Raw genomic sequence first — 17,130 nt, 5'->3', positions numbered from 1 at the left:
ATCAAGTTATTAATTTGAAAATAATTAATAATAAATTTGGTTACCTTGTAACTTTACAAACACAAGAATTGAATATTTTTTTTTATTAAATAAATAAAACAATTATATTTTATATTTTTAATTTAAGGTAAAATAAATAATTCAATAAAGCTAGTTTTTTAATTTATTGAATTTACTTTCAGATAAATTTAATACATAATTAGATATTAAAAGAATAAAAAAATATTTTATTTGATGAGTGATTTGTTTATTAATTTAATTTAATTTAAAATTAATTGATTGTCTACATTAATATATTAATAATTTTTGTAAATAGATTATTTATGCTGAAGAGCTACTCAGAGTTTGCTACTGGGTTAGCGTTCGGACCTCCGTCGATCAACATTGATTTCGTCGGGATATGGCGACGGCAAACGGTGGTGACGCCGATGTGCTAATGCTGGAGGCTCCCCCGTCGAGTTTCCCGGCGGAGATAATCGATGCTCTACCGTACATAGACGACGACTATGGAGACCCGAAAGTTAAGGAAGAAGTGGACCGCTTGGTGGAAGAAGAGATGGGGCGCAGCTCCAAAAAGCCTTCCGACTTTCTCAAAGGCCTTCCTTCTCTCCCAAAGTTCAATTTTCAGGTCTACATACAAAACTTGAAATTTCTTTACATCTGCTCGTGTTTGTGTTGGAGAGTCGGTGGATTTTACTAGATTTGAGCAGTTCGCTGAAATTTTATCGGTTTCAACATTTTTATTGTTTCTAAATGAGGGAAATGTTCTCCAAAGGTTTTCTTTGATTTTGATTTTAACTGTCTTTCGTTTTTTTTGTTTTGTTTACTCAATAGCATCTCTCTTTCTATTTCTCCCAAACTTTTTCGGATTAAACTCACTTTATTGAAGTCGTTAATCATTTGCTATACTTAGATATCTGCTAATTTATATACTGAATGCGGAATTTTGGTGCCATGAGTTGTGATAAAAAAATTTGTGGGTTTAGTTGATACTTTTGCAGACTAGCTCCATATTGGAACTAAACAGTCAAATTCTATAACACTCAATTCTGAACCTTGTGGGCGCAAATCAATTATCTTCGTTATTCTGTCTCATAGTTCAGCCTCACATTAAAAGTATTTCCATATCTATTGCTGCTCAAAGTTTTCATGTTTAGTGGAGTTGATAGGGTGTCACCTGCATTCACATAAACTGATGCTACCAGCATATGCTGCATGTTACAGGATCATCCGATGCTTGCTAGGGAATATGAGAGGGTCAGAGCTGGGAAGCCTCCAGCGCAGCTGGATACATCCAGATATGCTCTTGAAGTGCCACCTGTGAACAAGCGGAATGATGATACTGCATGGAAGTAGGCTGTTCGAAAAGCGCAGCGTTTATTGCAGCATCAAGTGATCAGGTATACTGTAGTCAGCACTAAATTGTCTGGATGACTTCAATCGAGATTTGATGGTATTTTGTTGAAGTTTGTCACTTATCAGGTCCTTAAGGTTTTTAGGGATTTTTTTTTTAGCAAATTGTTGGGATTAAGCTCCTAGTTGTCTTATTTTAATGCTTAATTGTATCAGATGCATTTGTTGAATTGTTTATTCACTATACAGTATTACCATATAGATGAAAAGTTAAAATTAATTCATTAATGTGAATTTACAAATCAAAACAAATAAAATTAATTTTTTTCTTAACAATAAAAAAATAACTGAATGGTTTGTTTCATCATCATTGCTTTAGAAAAAATAATCCGTGTAATGACTATCAATTTGGTTGTTTTAACAAAACTAAGTCCACAATTAATTTTTTCATTGTTTTCGTGATTGTGGTGTCACTACCGGCTCCTATGACTTTGGGAACATGCAATTATTTAACGTATGTAGATTTTATTTAGAACTTTAGGCAGCAACAATGTTGTAAATGGCGGGAGGCGGTGGCGGGACAATTATTGACCACCTCAGTCGCCTAGGCTGTTGAATATTTTCAGCAATTTTAATAGGTAATTATGTATAATCATGCAATGTAATTATATATAATCGTCATTTTTATGTAATATATGTAATTAAATATTGTTTATGCATAAAAAAACTTCATACAATATAATACAATCTAGACAAATTGCAAATAAATATATAAATGAAAACTAACAAGATAATTAAGGTGGTGACTGATAGCAGCAACAGATGGAGGCGGTTTGAGGCTGGTGGTGTTGGACACTTGAAACCAAAAGTAAATACAAAAGAGATTGAAATATGTTTTTATTATATCTTGGATTTTTTAAATTAATTGACTTTGACTAGTTTTAAAATTATTTGACTTTGACGGTTGACTAAGATTTTGCCGTCGGATAGCCTCGGACCGCCTTAGACAAAAGGAGGGCAGTCGAGGGCCGCCTACCACCTATATGGCCTCCTCGACCGTCATTTACAACACTGGGCAAGAGATCAATATTGTTATAACTTATATGTTTCACATAACATAAATTAGCAACAGTTGGGAAAGGTTTTACATCACTGGTTGAAGCTACGGAAGTGGTATTAGTTGTAAAGCAAATGGAGGAATGCACTGGAAGATGATTAAAGGAAATTGACTCGATGTTCAACTATTTTGACAAGTGGGATAAGGATTTGTCCCATTTGGCTGAGTCTTATTACATGAAGCGCATGACTGTGCTACTGTTGGCTCGGTCCTACTGGCACAACAAATGAGGGTGGAACTACCGTAGATCCTATTCATGTTTAAATTAATTTCCTTCTTCAAATCGAATGTATCATTAATCCAATGATCAATGAAGGTGTTTTGCAGAACTTTCATTGTTTTCCGGAGCTTTTTGGTGGTAAAAAGTTGAAAACATCAGAATTGCAGTCTGAACTTTACAATGCAATCTGTGGGCATTTACATTCATAGTACACTGGGTTTCGTCTTATGTTGAGAACATATTCATGACTTATATGCACGTAATATGACCTTATGACATCTTGTTCTTTTATATTAAATTTATAAATTGTGTGACTTTGATTTTTTTTTTTGTAGGATAGAAAATTTAGACCTGATGTCAAAGCACGGCCCAGACATTTGGAAGTCATATAATCAATTGCTGGAAGCATGTTTATCAAGGTGTGGTCCGCATAATATTTCAGTTCTAATTCTTTAATCATCTAGTTGTCATTGGTTTGTTCCAATTATGTTTTTAATTTTGTTTGTTTCTAAATCACTTTCCGATCCCTTTATTTATGGCATTTTGGCATACGTCTGCTACCAAGAACTGACTCTTGGTGTTACATGTGGTCTTTTAAAATGATGTTTCCGAAAGACTTTTATGTTAGTGGATCTCTTGAGTTTACAGTTTACTCGGGTGCACCAGTCTGACATTTTGTTTTGTGAAGAAGAATGTATAGTAACTGTGGCAGAGTCTATGGTGATGAACTATAGCTTGGAGGTTTTTATTTTTTGGGCTTAGGGCATGGAGACAATTGCTTTTACTAATTCCTACATTACTTGTGACAGAGAATGGTAATTGTTTGTTCCAGGGAAGAATAATCAAGCAATCTTCATTTTGAGATATTTATGAGGGTTCCACATCAAGGGACATTTTCTGACAGCATATATATTAATGTGCGAAATTTTTGTGATGTAGTAAAATTCTTCGGGGAGATGATAAACCAGTTACTCGTGCCAATGAAGAGGCAAGACCATGATTCAGTCATTATTAAAAATAAGTGAACTATCATATCTGTGCTCTAAGATGCATGCTTTGTGGCACAAAAGCAATAGGACGTTCTTTAGACTGCATTAGTTGAGGGAAAAAGGTTCTAGTGAAAAGCGTTGTAGGTCCTTATGGAGAGAGTATAAGCAGTACATTGATGCTACATTATCACGTTTGAAATTAATTTGACTTCTCATGATGTAGCAAGTTAATCATGAGTTTAATTTTTGTATACCTGATGCTAAAGAGGGTTGTGGTGATCTCATTGAGGCGTTGGTTTTAATATATAGCTAGTACTAAAGAGGGTTATTGTCATTACCCTGAATTTTGGTATCCATTTCAGAATCCAGTCAGAAGCTATGGACCTCAATGGGAAGATCGAGTCAGTTAACCGAGAGAGGAAGTATCACCAGGTAATTGAAAAAAGGACTTGCCTTTTAGGTCCTCTGAACTCTACTATGGAGGAAAAAAACTGAACTTACTGCAAAAAGATGTTCTATTGGCTTTTATTCATATGTTTTGTTTATGCTAATTATGGAATTGGTCAGCAAAATACTGCTTATGAACTCAGTGCTTTATCCTACAATGGAGGGAGCTTTGTTTGAAAAACATTGAAATCCAAACTGCATGTGCTGAAATTGAATCGTGTATTCAAGAATTGAAGAACGAGGCTTCTCAGAGGTAAATAATTCTGTTGTGTCGGTTTTCATTTACTCAAAATTTATTCTCTTATGAAAGCAGTTCTTTTTATAATATTTAGCGGCTGGAATTTGGAAGCAAATGTTGAGAATGGCCCTACTTGATAACGAGGTTTGATTCACCCTTCTGGACTCCATTGTTTTGGTGTATTTCGGTGATAAAAAAATTTGGTAGCATGTTTTTTGGGGCAAGAACAATGGGTATACCTGACTGAGGATATATTCATACAGTTGGTTTGCTTATGATTACATTCTACGCATGTGAATGTATTTTCTCGAACCGGATATTCATATTTTGTTGATATATATATTAATTTGTTTATGTGAAATACACGAGCAGGTGCATGTAGATGGTTAATCCAAAAGGTGCAAAACTGAAGTGGTCTTGGTATTGGCATTGGATCTCTATCGTTCTTTTTCCAATCACGGCATGAGTTGCTGTATTCTTTATGCCCATGGTTATATGTTCGATCTTCTAGGCGCACAAACTATCCTCTGAATTTGGTTGAGCCAAAGCCTCTCTTTTGGAACTTGAAATGAGAACTCAGGAAGACAAATGGTTCGTCATTTGTCATGTGGAAATCATTGTTGTATATGCCTTCAGCATCAATACGAGACACTGGAAACAAATTTTTAAGCTACGTGAGGTCCAACATTGGATTCAAAGTACTCGTACATCGTCGCAGGAAATGCGCTAACACATACATCGCTATCGCAACGTGACCATTATGAGTTCTACCAGATTTTAGGGGTTCAAACATAAAGAGACAAGTACCATGCAGTATGGAAATAGGATACGAAAATTATAAACAATACTGGGAAACCATATATGATATGGAGAATTTACCTGGTTTTGGGTTAGCACACGTAATTATTTAAACTAGAACAATAATCCAGTGGTGCATTTTCATTTTCAAGGACATAATCAATCGCCATAATTGAGTAGTCTGACATAATTTTTATAGTACATTTTACACATTGAACATATTTATATTTTCATTATTTTACAGAAACAAACACAGTGATAAATGTAGACATTATCTTACATCCAATATATTAGTCGCCACATGCTTACCATCGCAAACTAACATTCTTTTAACACATGTGGACAACAATATTATTTTTATGAAATATAAATTATCAGTTTTTTTTTTGGAAACAAAGCAATGGGTAACATTTGATTGCAAGAATACGGTCAATAACAGGTAGACAACAGGTAAAAGTATGTAAGAAGAATGCTCTACCTTTTACCCCTCCAATTACCGAGAGTTATCGTTCGATTCGTTCGGACAAACTTAGTCGACTCCGATCTTGAAAGATTACCAGCTTAAAGTCGAATTTTCTGATAGGTGACTCTTGTTGAGAATGAAGTTAAAAGGCTTAAACCAAATTCTTTGTGGATGGATGTCTTCTAGTAGGTGAAGAAAAGGAGACAAATGACACAATTGTATATGTCCATTCCGGGGTTTTCATATATAATACTAGTTACTCTGCATATTTGGTGCGTGTGTATACAGTCTTTTTTATAATTATCGAGAGACTAAAGTGAAATTTGACAAAATATCGAGGGACTAAAGTGCTATTTGAATTGTTGAAAATAAAAAAAAATAAAAAGAAAGTGTTTGTTGAAATTTTTTTTTTAAAAAAAAACAGAAGTGTAATATTGGTATCACATAAAGGCAAAATTAAAAGAAAAAGTTGGTGCGTGTGTGTACAGTTCTTGAGTGATTTTCATTAACGCGTGTTCTCATAATATCATTTTAGTGGGTAGGTCGTGACGTCCTTTTGAGATCAGTTATAGTAGTAACTATCTCGATTGTTTTCAAAACCACGGCAGTGACCACGACCACTTTCACGTCCACGAACACGACCTTGATTTCAACATCGACCAAAACCTTGTCTTTGAATTTAATTTTGGTTTCCACGTTTAAATTCATTTTTACTCATAACATTTACTTCTGGAAATGTTGTTGATCCAGTGGGTCGGGACTGATGATTTTTAATTAGCAGCTCGTTGTTCTTTTCCGCCACAAGAAGACATGCGATAAGTTCAGAATATCTCACAAATCCACGCACTCTATATTGTTATTGTAGAGTTATATTTGATATGTGAAAAGTGGAAAATATTTTTTCAAGCATTTCCGATTCCGTAACCTCATGTCCACAAAATTTTATTGCGAGATTATTTGATACATCGCCGAGTTGTAATCACTGGCTTTCTTAAAATCTTAGAATTTTAATGTATTCCATTGATCACGGGCGGTCAGAAGTATAACTTCTCTTATATGTTCAAATATTTCATTTAATATTTTTCATAAACCATGAGATCTTTTTCAATGAGATATTCACATTTTAATCATTCATCAAGATGTCGATGCAAAAATATCATATCTTTTTTTTTTGGTAATGATGAGATACCATTTCTATATCGAGAGTCCATGTCGAGTGCAACAAATTCGAGCTTTGTCAAATTTGACATGGTGGTACTAACAATGCATTTTGTTAGTTAAGTTATAAATCTATTAATAAGACAATACAAAGTAATAAATAAATTATAAGTACAAGCATTCTTAAAAATAAAAAAAAGCGAGACAGATATTCTCCGATAAATACAAGATTAACGAGTATAATAACCAAAATAATTATACAAAATAACCTTGAAAAACCATCTTTTTCTTCGAAAATTTTGACGAAGAAAATTTTTAGGGAGGAAGAGTAAGTTTGGAGCGATTGAATGTGTTTGTAAAATCATATTTATAGGATAAAAACTAGTCGTTTATGACCGTTACAAAATCTTAAAAAAATGTATGTATATGTAAATTTTATGATAATAATATGATGTACATAATGTTAATAATGTTTAAATAATTATGTATATCACATCACATTATTATAATGAGGTGTCATAGACTCTTTTTATATAATAACATGATATTATATATTAAATATATACACACTAAAAATAAATAAACAGTAAAACAAATATTCTTACTTTTGAATATTGTCATCTTTTTCTTGTGTTTTGGAGCTTGGAAAAATTTGGAGAACTGAACTTTCGAGTATCGTGCTGATAACGTGTTAAAAATACAAATTTACGGTAAAAAAAAATAAAAATCTCAAACTCACAAAATATATTAAACTACACACTTTATAAAATTTTATCCACTCAATTGTGTTTTTCTTCACAAATTGAGAGACATGTTTATAGAATTTCTTTAGAAATAATTCAAAAACAAATATATCATTACATACATCATCACACAGTAATTTTCAAAAAATTTTCAATTTTTATTTTCAACATTCAATAATTCAACTCTTATTTTCAACCCATAAAACATTAAAAACTCAATTTTTTTTTTCAATGAGGGGTTGAGTCAGCAAAAGACCAAACCCATCAAGTTTGACATAATCTTTGTCCAAAAATACAACACACAAAACTCTTATGATACAGATATCATATCCGACTCAATCATTGAAAATTATTATTTTTTATACAAAATATATTACCTTTCACTCCATATATAGATCAGATCAACTCGTCTCACGAATATAAATCCATGAAACTGTTTCAATAACCTATCTTTAAAAAAAAGTAAACGACCTATAAAAAAAAATAAAATAAAAAAATATTTAATTATATTTTAATTTACATAAACATTTATTATATATAAGCAATATTCGCGTGCTCCTGGAGTCAATATCTACAAACCCGTTTAAGTACGTAACACGTTAATTATAATTAAAGAATCTGACTTACAATAAATTATTACTCATTGTCAGCTGTCCAACTCAAATATATCTCTAACTATAAATTAATACGACCATCTTCGGATTCCTCCAAATTTTTAACGAAAAATTCAATAAATAAATAAATAATTCATTTTATATTAACACTTTTCGAGATTTCATACTTTGAAATCAAAAAAATTTTACCCAAAAATTAATTTGGAATACTCAAATCTCATCATATATTCACATAACTAGAAATGGTAAGATAATCATAACTACACAAAGACTAAAGAAACTCGACGTCACAATAAGAAAACCATAGCTTTTGAACCGTGGGAGTTATTCGACGGCGACAGGCGATGACTGGCGCGGCGGGCAGTGACGATACTCACTGAGTCACGGCGGTCACTTGGAACAAAAAATTGTTCAGGGAACGGTTGCACCTCCGAGACCGTGTTGCAACAAAAAAATTAGCATAATTAAATATCACGTTAAACGTGCCACACACCGAAGCATAGCACACATTCCCACAGATTATTAAACTCTTACGTTGTATATATTTTATGCATTTCCCACTATTCAAGATTTGAATAGTGCAAAGAAATGCTATTGTGTAGCTTCTTCGTCGTCTTGATGTAGAATTTGAGTTACATCATGACCACACTCGAATAAAAACCAGGACTTCCGCTTATCTAACGATGAATGATCAAGTCATTGCAAAAGGTCTCACTCTGTACTACAATTGCAAACGACTCAGATGTCTGAGTTGTGCAATATTATTCATGTTGACAATTGGCATTTGCTCAACTTTCAGGCTTCATTTGCTTCCCTCCACGTCTTGTAAGTATATATAGCTTTATACATTTCGTTTCGTCGCGCGTGGATATTGGATCGATGCTTGTTTGGATACAAAAATTAATGTGCTACTTTTCCGCAGTTGGTAATCTTGGTGTCAACGTGCCATTGCCAACGAATGCTACGCATGAAACTTCCGAGCCAACAGGTGAATACATACATTGCACCTGCGGTACTATACTAATATATTTGTGATCCACTTTAATCACCAAAGACTTGTATGTTATAAATAGTGTGATTCGTATAGAATTTCCAGAAGTTGAAACAAAAACACCACCGGAGCCGATATGCAGAATCTTAAAGGCAGATGCAGATGCAGATTATTGTGAGATGGAAGGAGATATAAGGATTGAAGGCAATTCCTCCACCATATTCTTTGCAACATCTACCCAAAAAATCGCTGGAAATTCAACTATTTCATGGAGTATACAGCCTTACCCGAGAAGGGGAATTGAGGGTGTCAAGAAATGGAATGTAAAAATTGTAGGAATCAACGTTAACATTCCCAAGTGTACTGAAAATCATAAATCTCCTGCCGTACTCTTCTCAACTGGTGGATATTCAGATAACCCTTACCATGCTTTTGCGGATTTGATACTTCCTTTGTATACAACTTCATTTGATTTCAAGAGGGATGTGCTGTTTCTGGCGAGTGATTACCAGTCTTCGTGGCTGTCGAAATACCATGAATTACTCGAAAAGTTCACTAGACATGAGATTATAGACATTGACATACAGAAACAAGTACACTGCTACAGAAAATTGGTTGCTGGCCTGAACTTTGAAAAACACTTCATAATCACTCGATCTGGTCTCTCAATGAGCAACTTTAGACGACTAATTAGAGAAACATATTCCTTGGAGAGAACACAGGCTATGTCTACTCGTAACATAACAAGTGAGGGAGATAACTTCACAGGGTCGAGGCCACGTATCATGATCATAAAGAGGAAAGGAACACGAATCTTGATGAACCATGGTGAAGTCTCTCGAGCAGCAAGCGAAGTCGGCTTCAATGTCGTTTTAGCAGAACCAGAAAGATGGAAGAATTTATCAAGATTTGCACGTCTTGTGAATTCTTGCGACGTGCTGATGGGAATACATGGAGCTGGTTTAGCCAACATGATTTTCTTGCCAGAAAATGCCGTCGTAATTCAAGTGGTTCCCTTCGGGTCATTACGATGGCTTGCTGGAGCTACTTTTGGAAACCCTTCCGTTTATATGAAGTTAAAGTACTTGGAATATGAGATAGGAGAGAACGAGAGTTCCTTGAGTTCGAAATATTCAAGCGAAGATCCAGTTTTGAAAGATCCATCATCCATTATTAGAAGGGGATGGGATGAAATGAGTTCCATTTACTTGCAAAATCAGAATGTCACCATTGACATTGGCAGGTTCGAAAATACATTAGTTCAGGCACTCGAGCTTTTAAGTCATTGAATTTATATGTATGTGATACGTTCTGCTTCGTTTTATAAAATACATATTTTTATCGCAAATGTTATGTTAATATGTAGTGGTTCATCACACTTTATTTATAAGTTGTTATAATATATCTGTAACAACTTCGGTTAACTATTTTTTTTTAAAGAGTGGACGAATAGGAAGTAGTTGTTACAAGTGTTCATTGCACAGTCACGCATGCAAAAACCTAGATATGAGAGTCACAAATGATATCAAAGATGGTCACTAGTAGAAACACGTGGAAATAAGTGTTGCGCGAACGTAAATGGTGAGGTGTATTTGAGCCACCTACCTACGGAACAAAGTGTTACATCCACGAGAACCATCTTTTAAACATGTTGGAATCATATATAGGTTTCCGACTTTTGGAAAAATGGATGATTGCAGTGTTCGTTATACATATATATATATATATATATATATATATAACACGAATCTTGGAAGTCAACTATATTTGCAATTTTTATTTTAAGATGGTTGATGTCATGATTTGACAATTTAAATATTCCTCGACTACTTGGCCTTATCCCAGACCCATATTAATCGGCCGACAATGGCAAGTATTTAAAGATTTTTTTAGGTGTAGTTTTACGCGATGCTCTTAGCTTGATTTTGTTAACATTCATGATATATAGAAAATTGGGTGTACGTACAATTACTTTTATTTTAAAACTAATACGGAAAAGAAAAATTAATTCTTGGTTTTTAAGATATAATTTATTTTTTAAAATTATATTTTTTTATTAATAAGAGATTTTTTGTTTTTCTAGATTATATTATTGTTTAAAATAGTTTACTTCTAATAAAACTATTGTTTTCATATTTTATAGATATCTTTTTGGGACAAACTTTAGGAGAAAATGAGTCTATATAAAAAGGAGAAGTTCGTGGTTGAAAACAAGACTTTTGCACGACGAGATATAGAGATAAATATTATTAGAGAGAATGATTAAGTCTCAGAGTGTAGCCGACTGAATATCATATATCGTTGCTACAACGTGTTGACTTGAATATTGTGTTTTTGTTGCTCTAGTTTTCGGCATTATGTTTGTGTTCACTGGATACATTTTTAATCTGATTATTTGTTTTATGATGCAATTTGATTAAGAAAGATAATTTTTCATAGAATCATTAGTTGTTGGTTTTTGTAAACGCAAGTTATTTTTCTAGTGATTATTTTGCTCGGAGACATCGCGCAAATATTTATACTTGTGCATAATTATCTCTGAGTTATTTTTGTTTAAGTTATTTATTTATATGATATATTATTCCGCTGCGTACTTTCACTAAGTATTACAATTATATCTAATACACATAATTTTTTACTGTTTATGTTAAATAAAAATCCCGACAAATATTTGATATTAAATTTTAATATATGTGTACACGTTGCGTTGCATGTGCGTTAAAAATACATAACAAAAAACAAAAATTTCATAGCTATAAGAAAAAACAAAAACAAAAAATCATTTAATTATATATATTTTTATTTTACATAAACATTTATCAGGTATAATCAATATTCGCATGCTCCCGGAATAAAGATCAATGAACTTTCTAATCTTCGAATAAGGCAAAAATTTCCATTTCAAATTTTTTTTTTTATCAAACACTTTCAATTTTTATCAAACACTTTCAACAGCACGTTATAATTAATTAAATCATCAAAGTAACAATAAATTATTATTGATAGTCAACTATCCTCAATAACATATCTTGCTATATATCTTATTGTGAATATAAATTTCACGTATTCTATGTGTTATAATATTTGTTACAAGACGAAAAATATAATTTAATTAATAATCAAACAGCACATTTAACTTGCCACACACCATACCATAGCCATTATTGTTTTTTTTTATATATATGCATCCACAAATAATTAAACTCTGACTGTCTAACAAGAAAAAGTACACCAATCTTGATGAACCATGGTGAAGTATATATCTCAAATAGCAAAGGAGTTAGCTGGGATTCACGGTTGTTTTCGCAGAGGCACAGAAATCGACTAATCGCGACTTTTGAATTCCTGCGACCTGCTGATGGGAGTACATGGAGCTGGTTTAACCAACATGGTTTTCTTGTCTGAAAACGCCGTGGTTAATTCACGCCATTCGGGGCTATGCATTGGACATGCTTTTGGAGACCATTGTGTTGATATCAAGTTACAGTACTTAGAATATATATAATTAGATAGGAGTGAAAGAGATCGACTTGTTTGAGTTTGAAATACTGGAGTGAAGATCGATCCATCCAGTTTTGAAAGATCAGATATTATCCATTCATAGAAATCATGAGTTCCATTTACTTGCATGATTAGAATTTTTCCGTTGATATTGGCAGGTTCAAAAGTATAATATTAGTCGAGGCACTCAAGCTTTCCATAAACTATTGTTGGTCGTTGTATTTTGAAAGACGATATAACTGTCAGCATACCCAGCAAAGCCTTTTAGAATTAATTAAATGTCATATTTACCCAACAATTTGGAGGCAATATTTGCGAGAAAAATACGATATAATCCTTTTGCTAGAAACATGAAAATTTTAAAATGTTTTATGTTCTTAATTTGCTACCCTAAACCTGACTGAGTTCATAACTAAAAGATGTCCCCAATGTTGTGAGGCCCGGGGTCGAAGAGGACGGGGTGATCGTCGGTGTCATGAGGTTGTACGGATAATGAGTGGCTCTTGGCTGGCTTCTAGCTAGGGGAACATGAAAGTATCGATATCACACCAAAATGAGAAGAATTTCAAAACTGTTCAGTTATGTGACTATGCAGTTGAGGAGGGTTTAAAAGATTTGATATGTACTATTAATATCAACAAGCTGCATTTTCTTTTCGATAGCTCATCACATAAGAACTCTAAAATTAAGTGTGTTTGGCTTGAAACAATTTTGAGATGGGTGACTCCTGGGAAGTTTTCTAAAATACGTGTGAGTGAGAACAAAAGTACGTTGTAAAGACTCGTCTTGATACAGTGAGGACATTCATCGAAACAGTGCATTACAAATATCAATTAGGGTGAATCCGATATCCAATTGAGACGGCCATATCATGCATGGAATCATAGCGTATTTCTTTCTCTTCTTTTTTTTCCTTCTAAAACGAATAATTGCATATTGCTATGCAAGGTTAAATATTATTCATGATAAAGTCCAAGGGTGGCTCAACGCTTCGTATATTATAAGAAAGAATAACGTAACAACAATTTTTGTCTTAACTAAAAAATATAAGTAAATGGAATAAGGCTATAAATTATATTGATCGATAACAAGATCAAAAATAAAAAAATATGCAAGTTATGCGACGAAAAATATTTTTCTCACATTACAAGAAACTCACTAAAAAATACTATTTATAAATCATTTTCTTCTCAATTACCCAATCTCTACCTTCAAATGATGCTCATAAAACTTGTAATCTAATTGTCCACTGTTAGGAATGGCAATATGGCGGGACGGGACAGGGCGGAGGCGGGTTTGTCATCCCCATCTCCGTCCCCGAATTCCATCTCTATCCTCATACCCGTTCCGATCTCCCTTTTTTTGGGGTTCGGCCACGGGGATCAAATCTAGATCCTCGCTCTCATCCTCGTTTCAAAAATATTAATGGGACAAGACGGAGGAGGGAACGAGAATTTCTCGAACCAAAACTTATTATTATTTATTATTATTAATGATGATACCCCAGGGATGAACCCATCAAGATCAGACCCAAACTCCCGGCCCAGCTCTAGGGCCCATNTTGTGCATAATTATCTCTGAGTTATTTTTGTTTAAGTTATTTATTTATATGATATATTATTCCGCTGCGTACTTTCACTAAGTATTACAATTATATCTAATACACATAATTTTTTACTGTTTATGTTAAATAAAAATCCCGACAAATATTTGATATTAAATTTTAATATATGTGTACACGTTGCGTTGCATGTGCGTTAAAAATACATAACAAAAAACAAAAATTTCATAGCTATAAGAAAAAACAAAAACAAAAAATCATTTAATTATATATATTTTTATTTTACATAAACATTTATCAGGTATAATCAATATTCGCATGCTCCCGGAATAAAGATCAATGAACTTTCTAATCTTCGAATAAGGCAAAAATTTCCATTTCAAATTTTTTTTTTTATCAAACACTTTCAATTTTTATCAAACACTTTCAACAGCACGTTATAATTAATTAAATCATCAAAGTAACAATAAATTATTATTGATAGTCAACTATCCTCAATAACATATCTTGCTATATATCTTATTGTGAATATAAATTTCACGTATTCTATGTGTTATAATATTTGTTACAAGACGAAAAATATAATTTAATTAATAATCAAACAGCACATTTAACTTGCCACACACCATACCATAGCCATTATTGTTTTTTTTTATATATATGCATCCACAAATAATTAAACTCTGACTGTCTAACAAGAAAAAGTACACCAATCTTGATGAACCATGGTGAAGTATATATCTCAAATAGCAAAGGAGTTAGCTGGGATTCACGGTTGTTTTCGCAGAGGCACAGAAATCGACTAATCGCGACTTTTGAATTCCTGCGACCTGCTGATGGGAGTACATGGAGCTGGTTTAACCAACATGGTTTTCTTGTCTGAAAACGCCGTGGTTAATTCACGCCATTCGGGGCTATGCATTGGACATGCTTTTGGAGACCATTGTGTTGATATCAAGTTACAGTACTTAGAATATATATAATTAGATAGGAGTGAAAGAGATCGACTTGTTTGAGTTTGAAATACTGGAGTGAAGATCGATCCATCCAGTTTTGAAAGATCAGATATTATCCATTCATAGAAATCATGAGTTCCATTTACTTGCATGATTAGAATTTTTCCGTTGATATTGGCAGGTTCAAAAGTATAATATTAGTCGAGGCACTCAAGCTTTCCATAAACTATTGTTGGTCGTTGTATTTTGAAAGACGATATAACTGTCAGCATACCCAGCAAAGCCTTTTAGAATTAATTAAATGTCATATTTACCCAACAATTTGGAGGCAATATTTGCGAGAAAAATACGATATAATCCTTTTGCTAGAAACATGAAAATTTTAAAATGTTTTATGTTCTTAATTTGCTACCCTAAACCTGACTGAGTTCATAACTAAAAGATGTCCCCAATGTTGTGAGGCCCGGGGTCGAAGAGGACGGGGTGATCGTCGGTGTCATGAGGTTGTACGGATAATGAGTGGCTCTTGGCTGGCTTCTAGCTAGGGGAACATGAAAGTATCGATATCACACCAAAATGAGAAGAATTTCAAAACTGTTCAGTTATGTGACTATGCAGTTGAGGAGGGTTTAAAAGATTTGATATGTACTATTAATATCAACAAGCTGCATTTTCTTTTCGATAGCTCATCACATAAGAACTCTAAAATTAAGTGTGTTTGGCTTGAAACAATTTTGAGATGGGTGACTCCTGGGAAGTTTTCTAAAATACGTGTGAGTGAGAACAAAAGTACGTTGTAAAGACTCGTCTTGATACAGTGAGGACATTCATCGAAACAGTGCATTACAAATATCAATTAGGGTGAATCCGATATCCAATTGAGACGGCCATATCATGCATGGAATCATAGCGTATTTCTTTCTCTTCTTTTTTTTCCTTCTAAAACGAATAATTGCATATTGCTATGCAAGGTTAAATATTATTCATGATAAAGTCCAAGGGTGGCTCAACGCTTCGTATATTATAAGAAAGAATAACGTAACAACAATTTTTGTCTTAACTAAAAAATATAAGTAAATGGAATAAGGCTATAAATTATATTGATCGATAACAAGATCAAAAATAAAAAAATATGCAAGTTATGCGACGAAAAATATTTTTCTCACATTACAAGAAACTCACTAAAAAATACTATTTATAAATCATTTTCTTCTCAATTACCCAATCTCTACCTTCAAATGATGCTCATAAAACTTGTAATCTAATTGTCCACTGTTAGGAATGGCAATATGGCGGGACGGGACAGGGCGGAGGCGGGTTTGTCATCCCCATCTCCGTCCCCGAATTCCATCTCTATCCTCATACCCGTTCCGATCTCCCTTTTTTTGGGGTTCGGCCACGGGGATCAAATCTAGATCCTCGCTCTCATCCTCGTTTCAAAAATATTAATGGGACAAGACGGAGGAGGGAACGAGAATTTCTCGAACCAAAACTTATTATTATTTATTATTATTAATGATGATACCCCAGGGATGAACCCATCAAGATCAGACCCAAACTCCCGGCCCAGCTCTAGGGCCCATAGGTGAAGGGCCCATGAGCAGCCCATGTATTCTCCTATAAATACCAGGTTTGAGCGTATGATAAAGGATTCACTATATTGTTTTCAGCAGTACCTTTAGCTGCTCCCCTCATATATCCTCAGTCTCTGACTTGAGCGTCGGAGGGGCTACGTCGGGACACCCTCCCGGCCCCCTTCTAACGATCTTATTCGTGATTTCAGGCTCAGGGTAATTTTGAACCTGTGTCTGTACTAGTGACACTTGCTGGAAGTGGACCCTAAAATTTTCAGTGAGTATCACTTGGCGCCGTCTGTGGGAAAACTTGAGTTGAGACGTAGAGATGGTACGCAGGAAAGGAAGTAGAAGAGCTACCTCAGCATCATCGCGTCCTCATAGGGGACCCGAATAGTCTCATGTTG

General features: G+C 33.8%; 1 protein-coding gene and 1 pseudogene across 1 annotated transcript; both read left to right on the top strand.

Moving 5' to 3' along the window:
• Positions 1-343: 343 nt before the first annotated feature.
• LOC140976703 (pre-mRNA-splicing factor SPF27 homolog) lies at positions 344-5,287 on the top strand (annotated as a pseudogene).
• A 3,210-nt stretch (positions 5,288-8,497) lies between these two features.
• On the top strand, positions 8,498-10,437 carry LOC140977813 (alpha-1,3-arabinosyltransferase XAT3-like). The gene is made up of 3 exons (XM_073442548.1): positions 8,498-8,965; positions 9,063-9,128; positions 9,228-10,437. The coding sequence occupies exons 1-3, from the start codon at positions 8,824-8,826 to the stop codon at positions 10,418-10,420; spliced, it is 1,401 nt and encodes a 466-aa protein (XP_073298649.1). The 5' UTR covers positions 8,498-8,823; the 3' UTR covers positions 10,421-10,437.
• Positions 10,438-17,130: the final 6,693 nt, after the last annotated feature.

The sequence above is a fragment of the Primulina huaijiensis genome, chromosome 5 (genome assembly GCF_012295235.1).
Source record: "Primulina huaijiensis isolate GDHJ02 chromosome 5, ASM1229523v2, whole genome shotgun sequence".
Lineage (NCBI taxonomy): Eukaryota > Viridiplantae > Streptophyta > Magnoliopsida > Lamiales > Gesneriaceae > Primulina > Primulina huaijiensis.
This window is presented reverse-complemented; position numbering and strand designations above follow the sequence as displayed.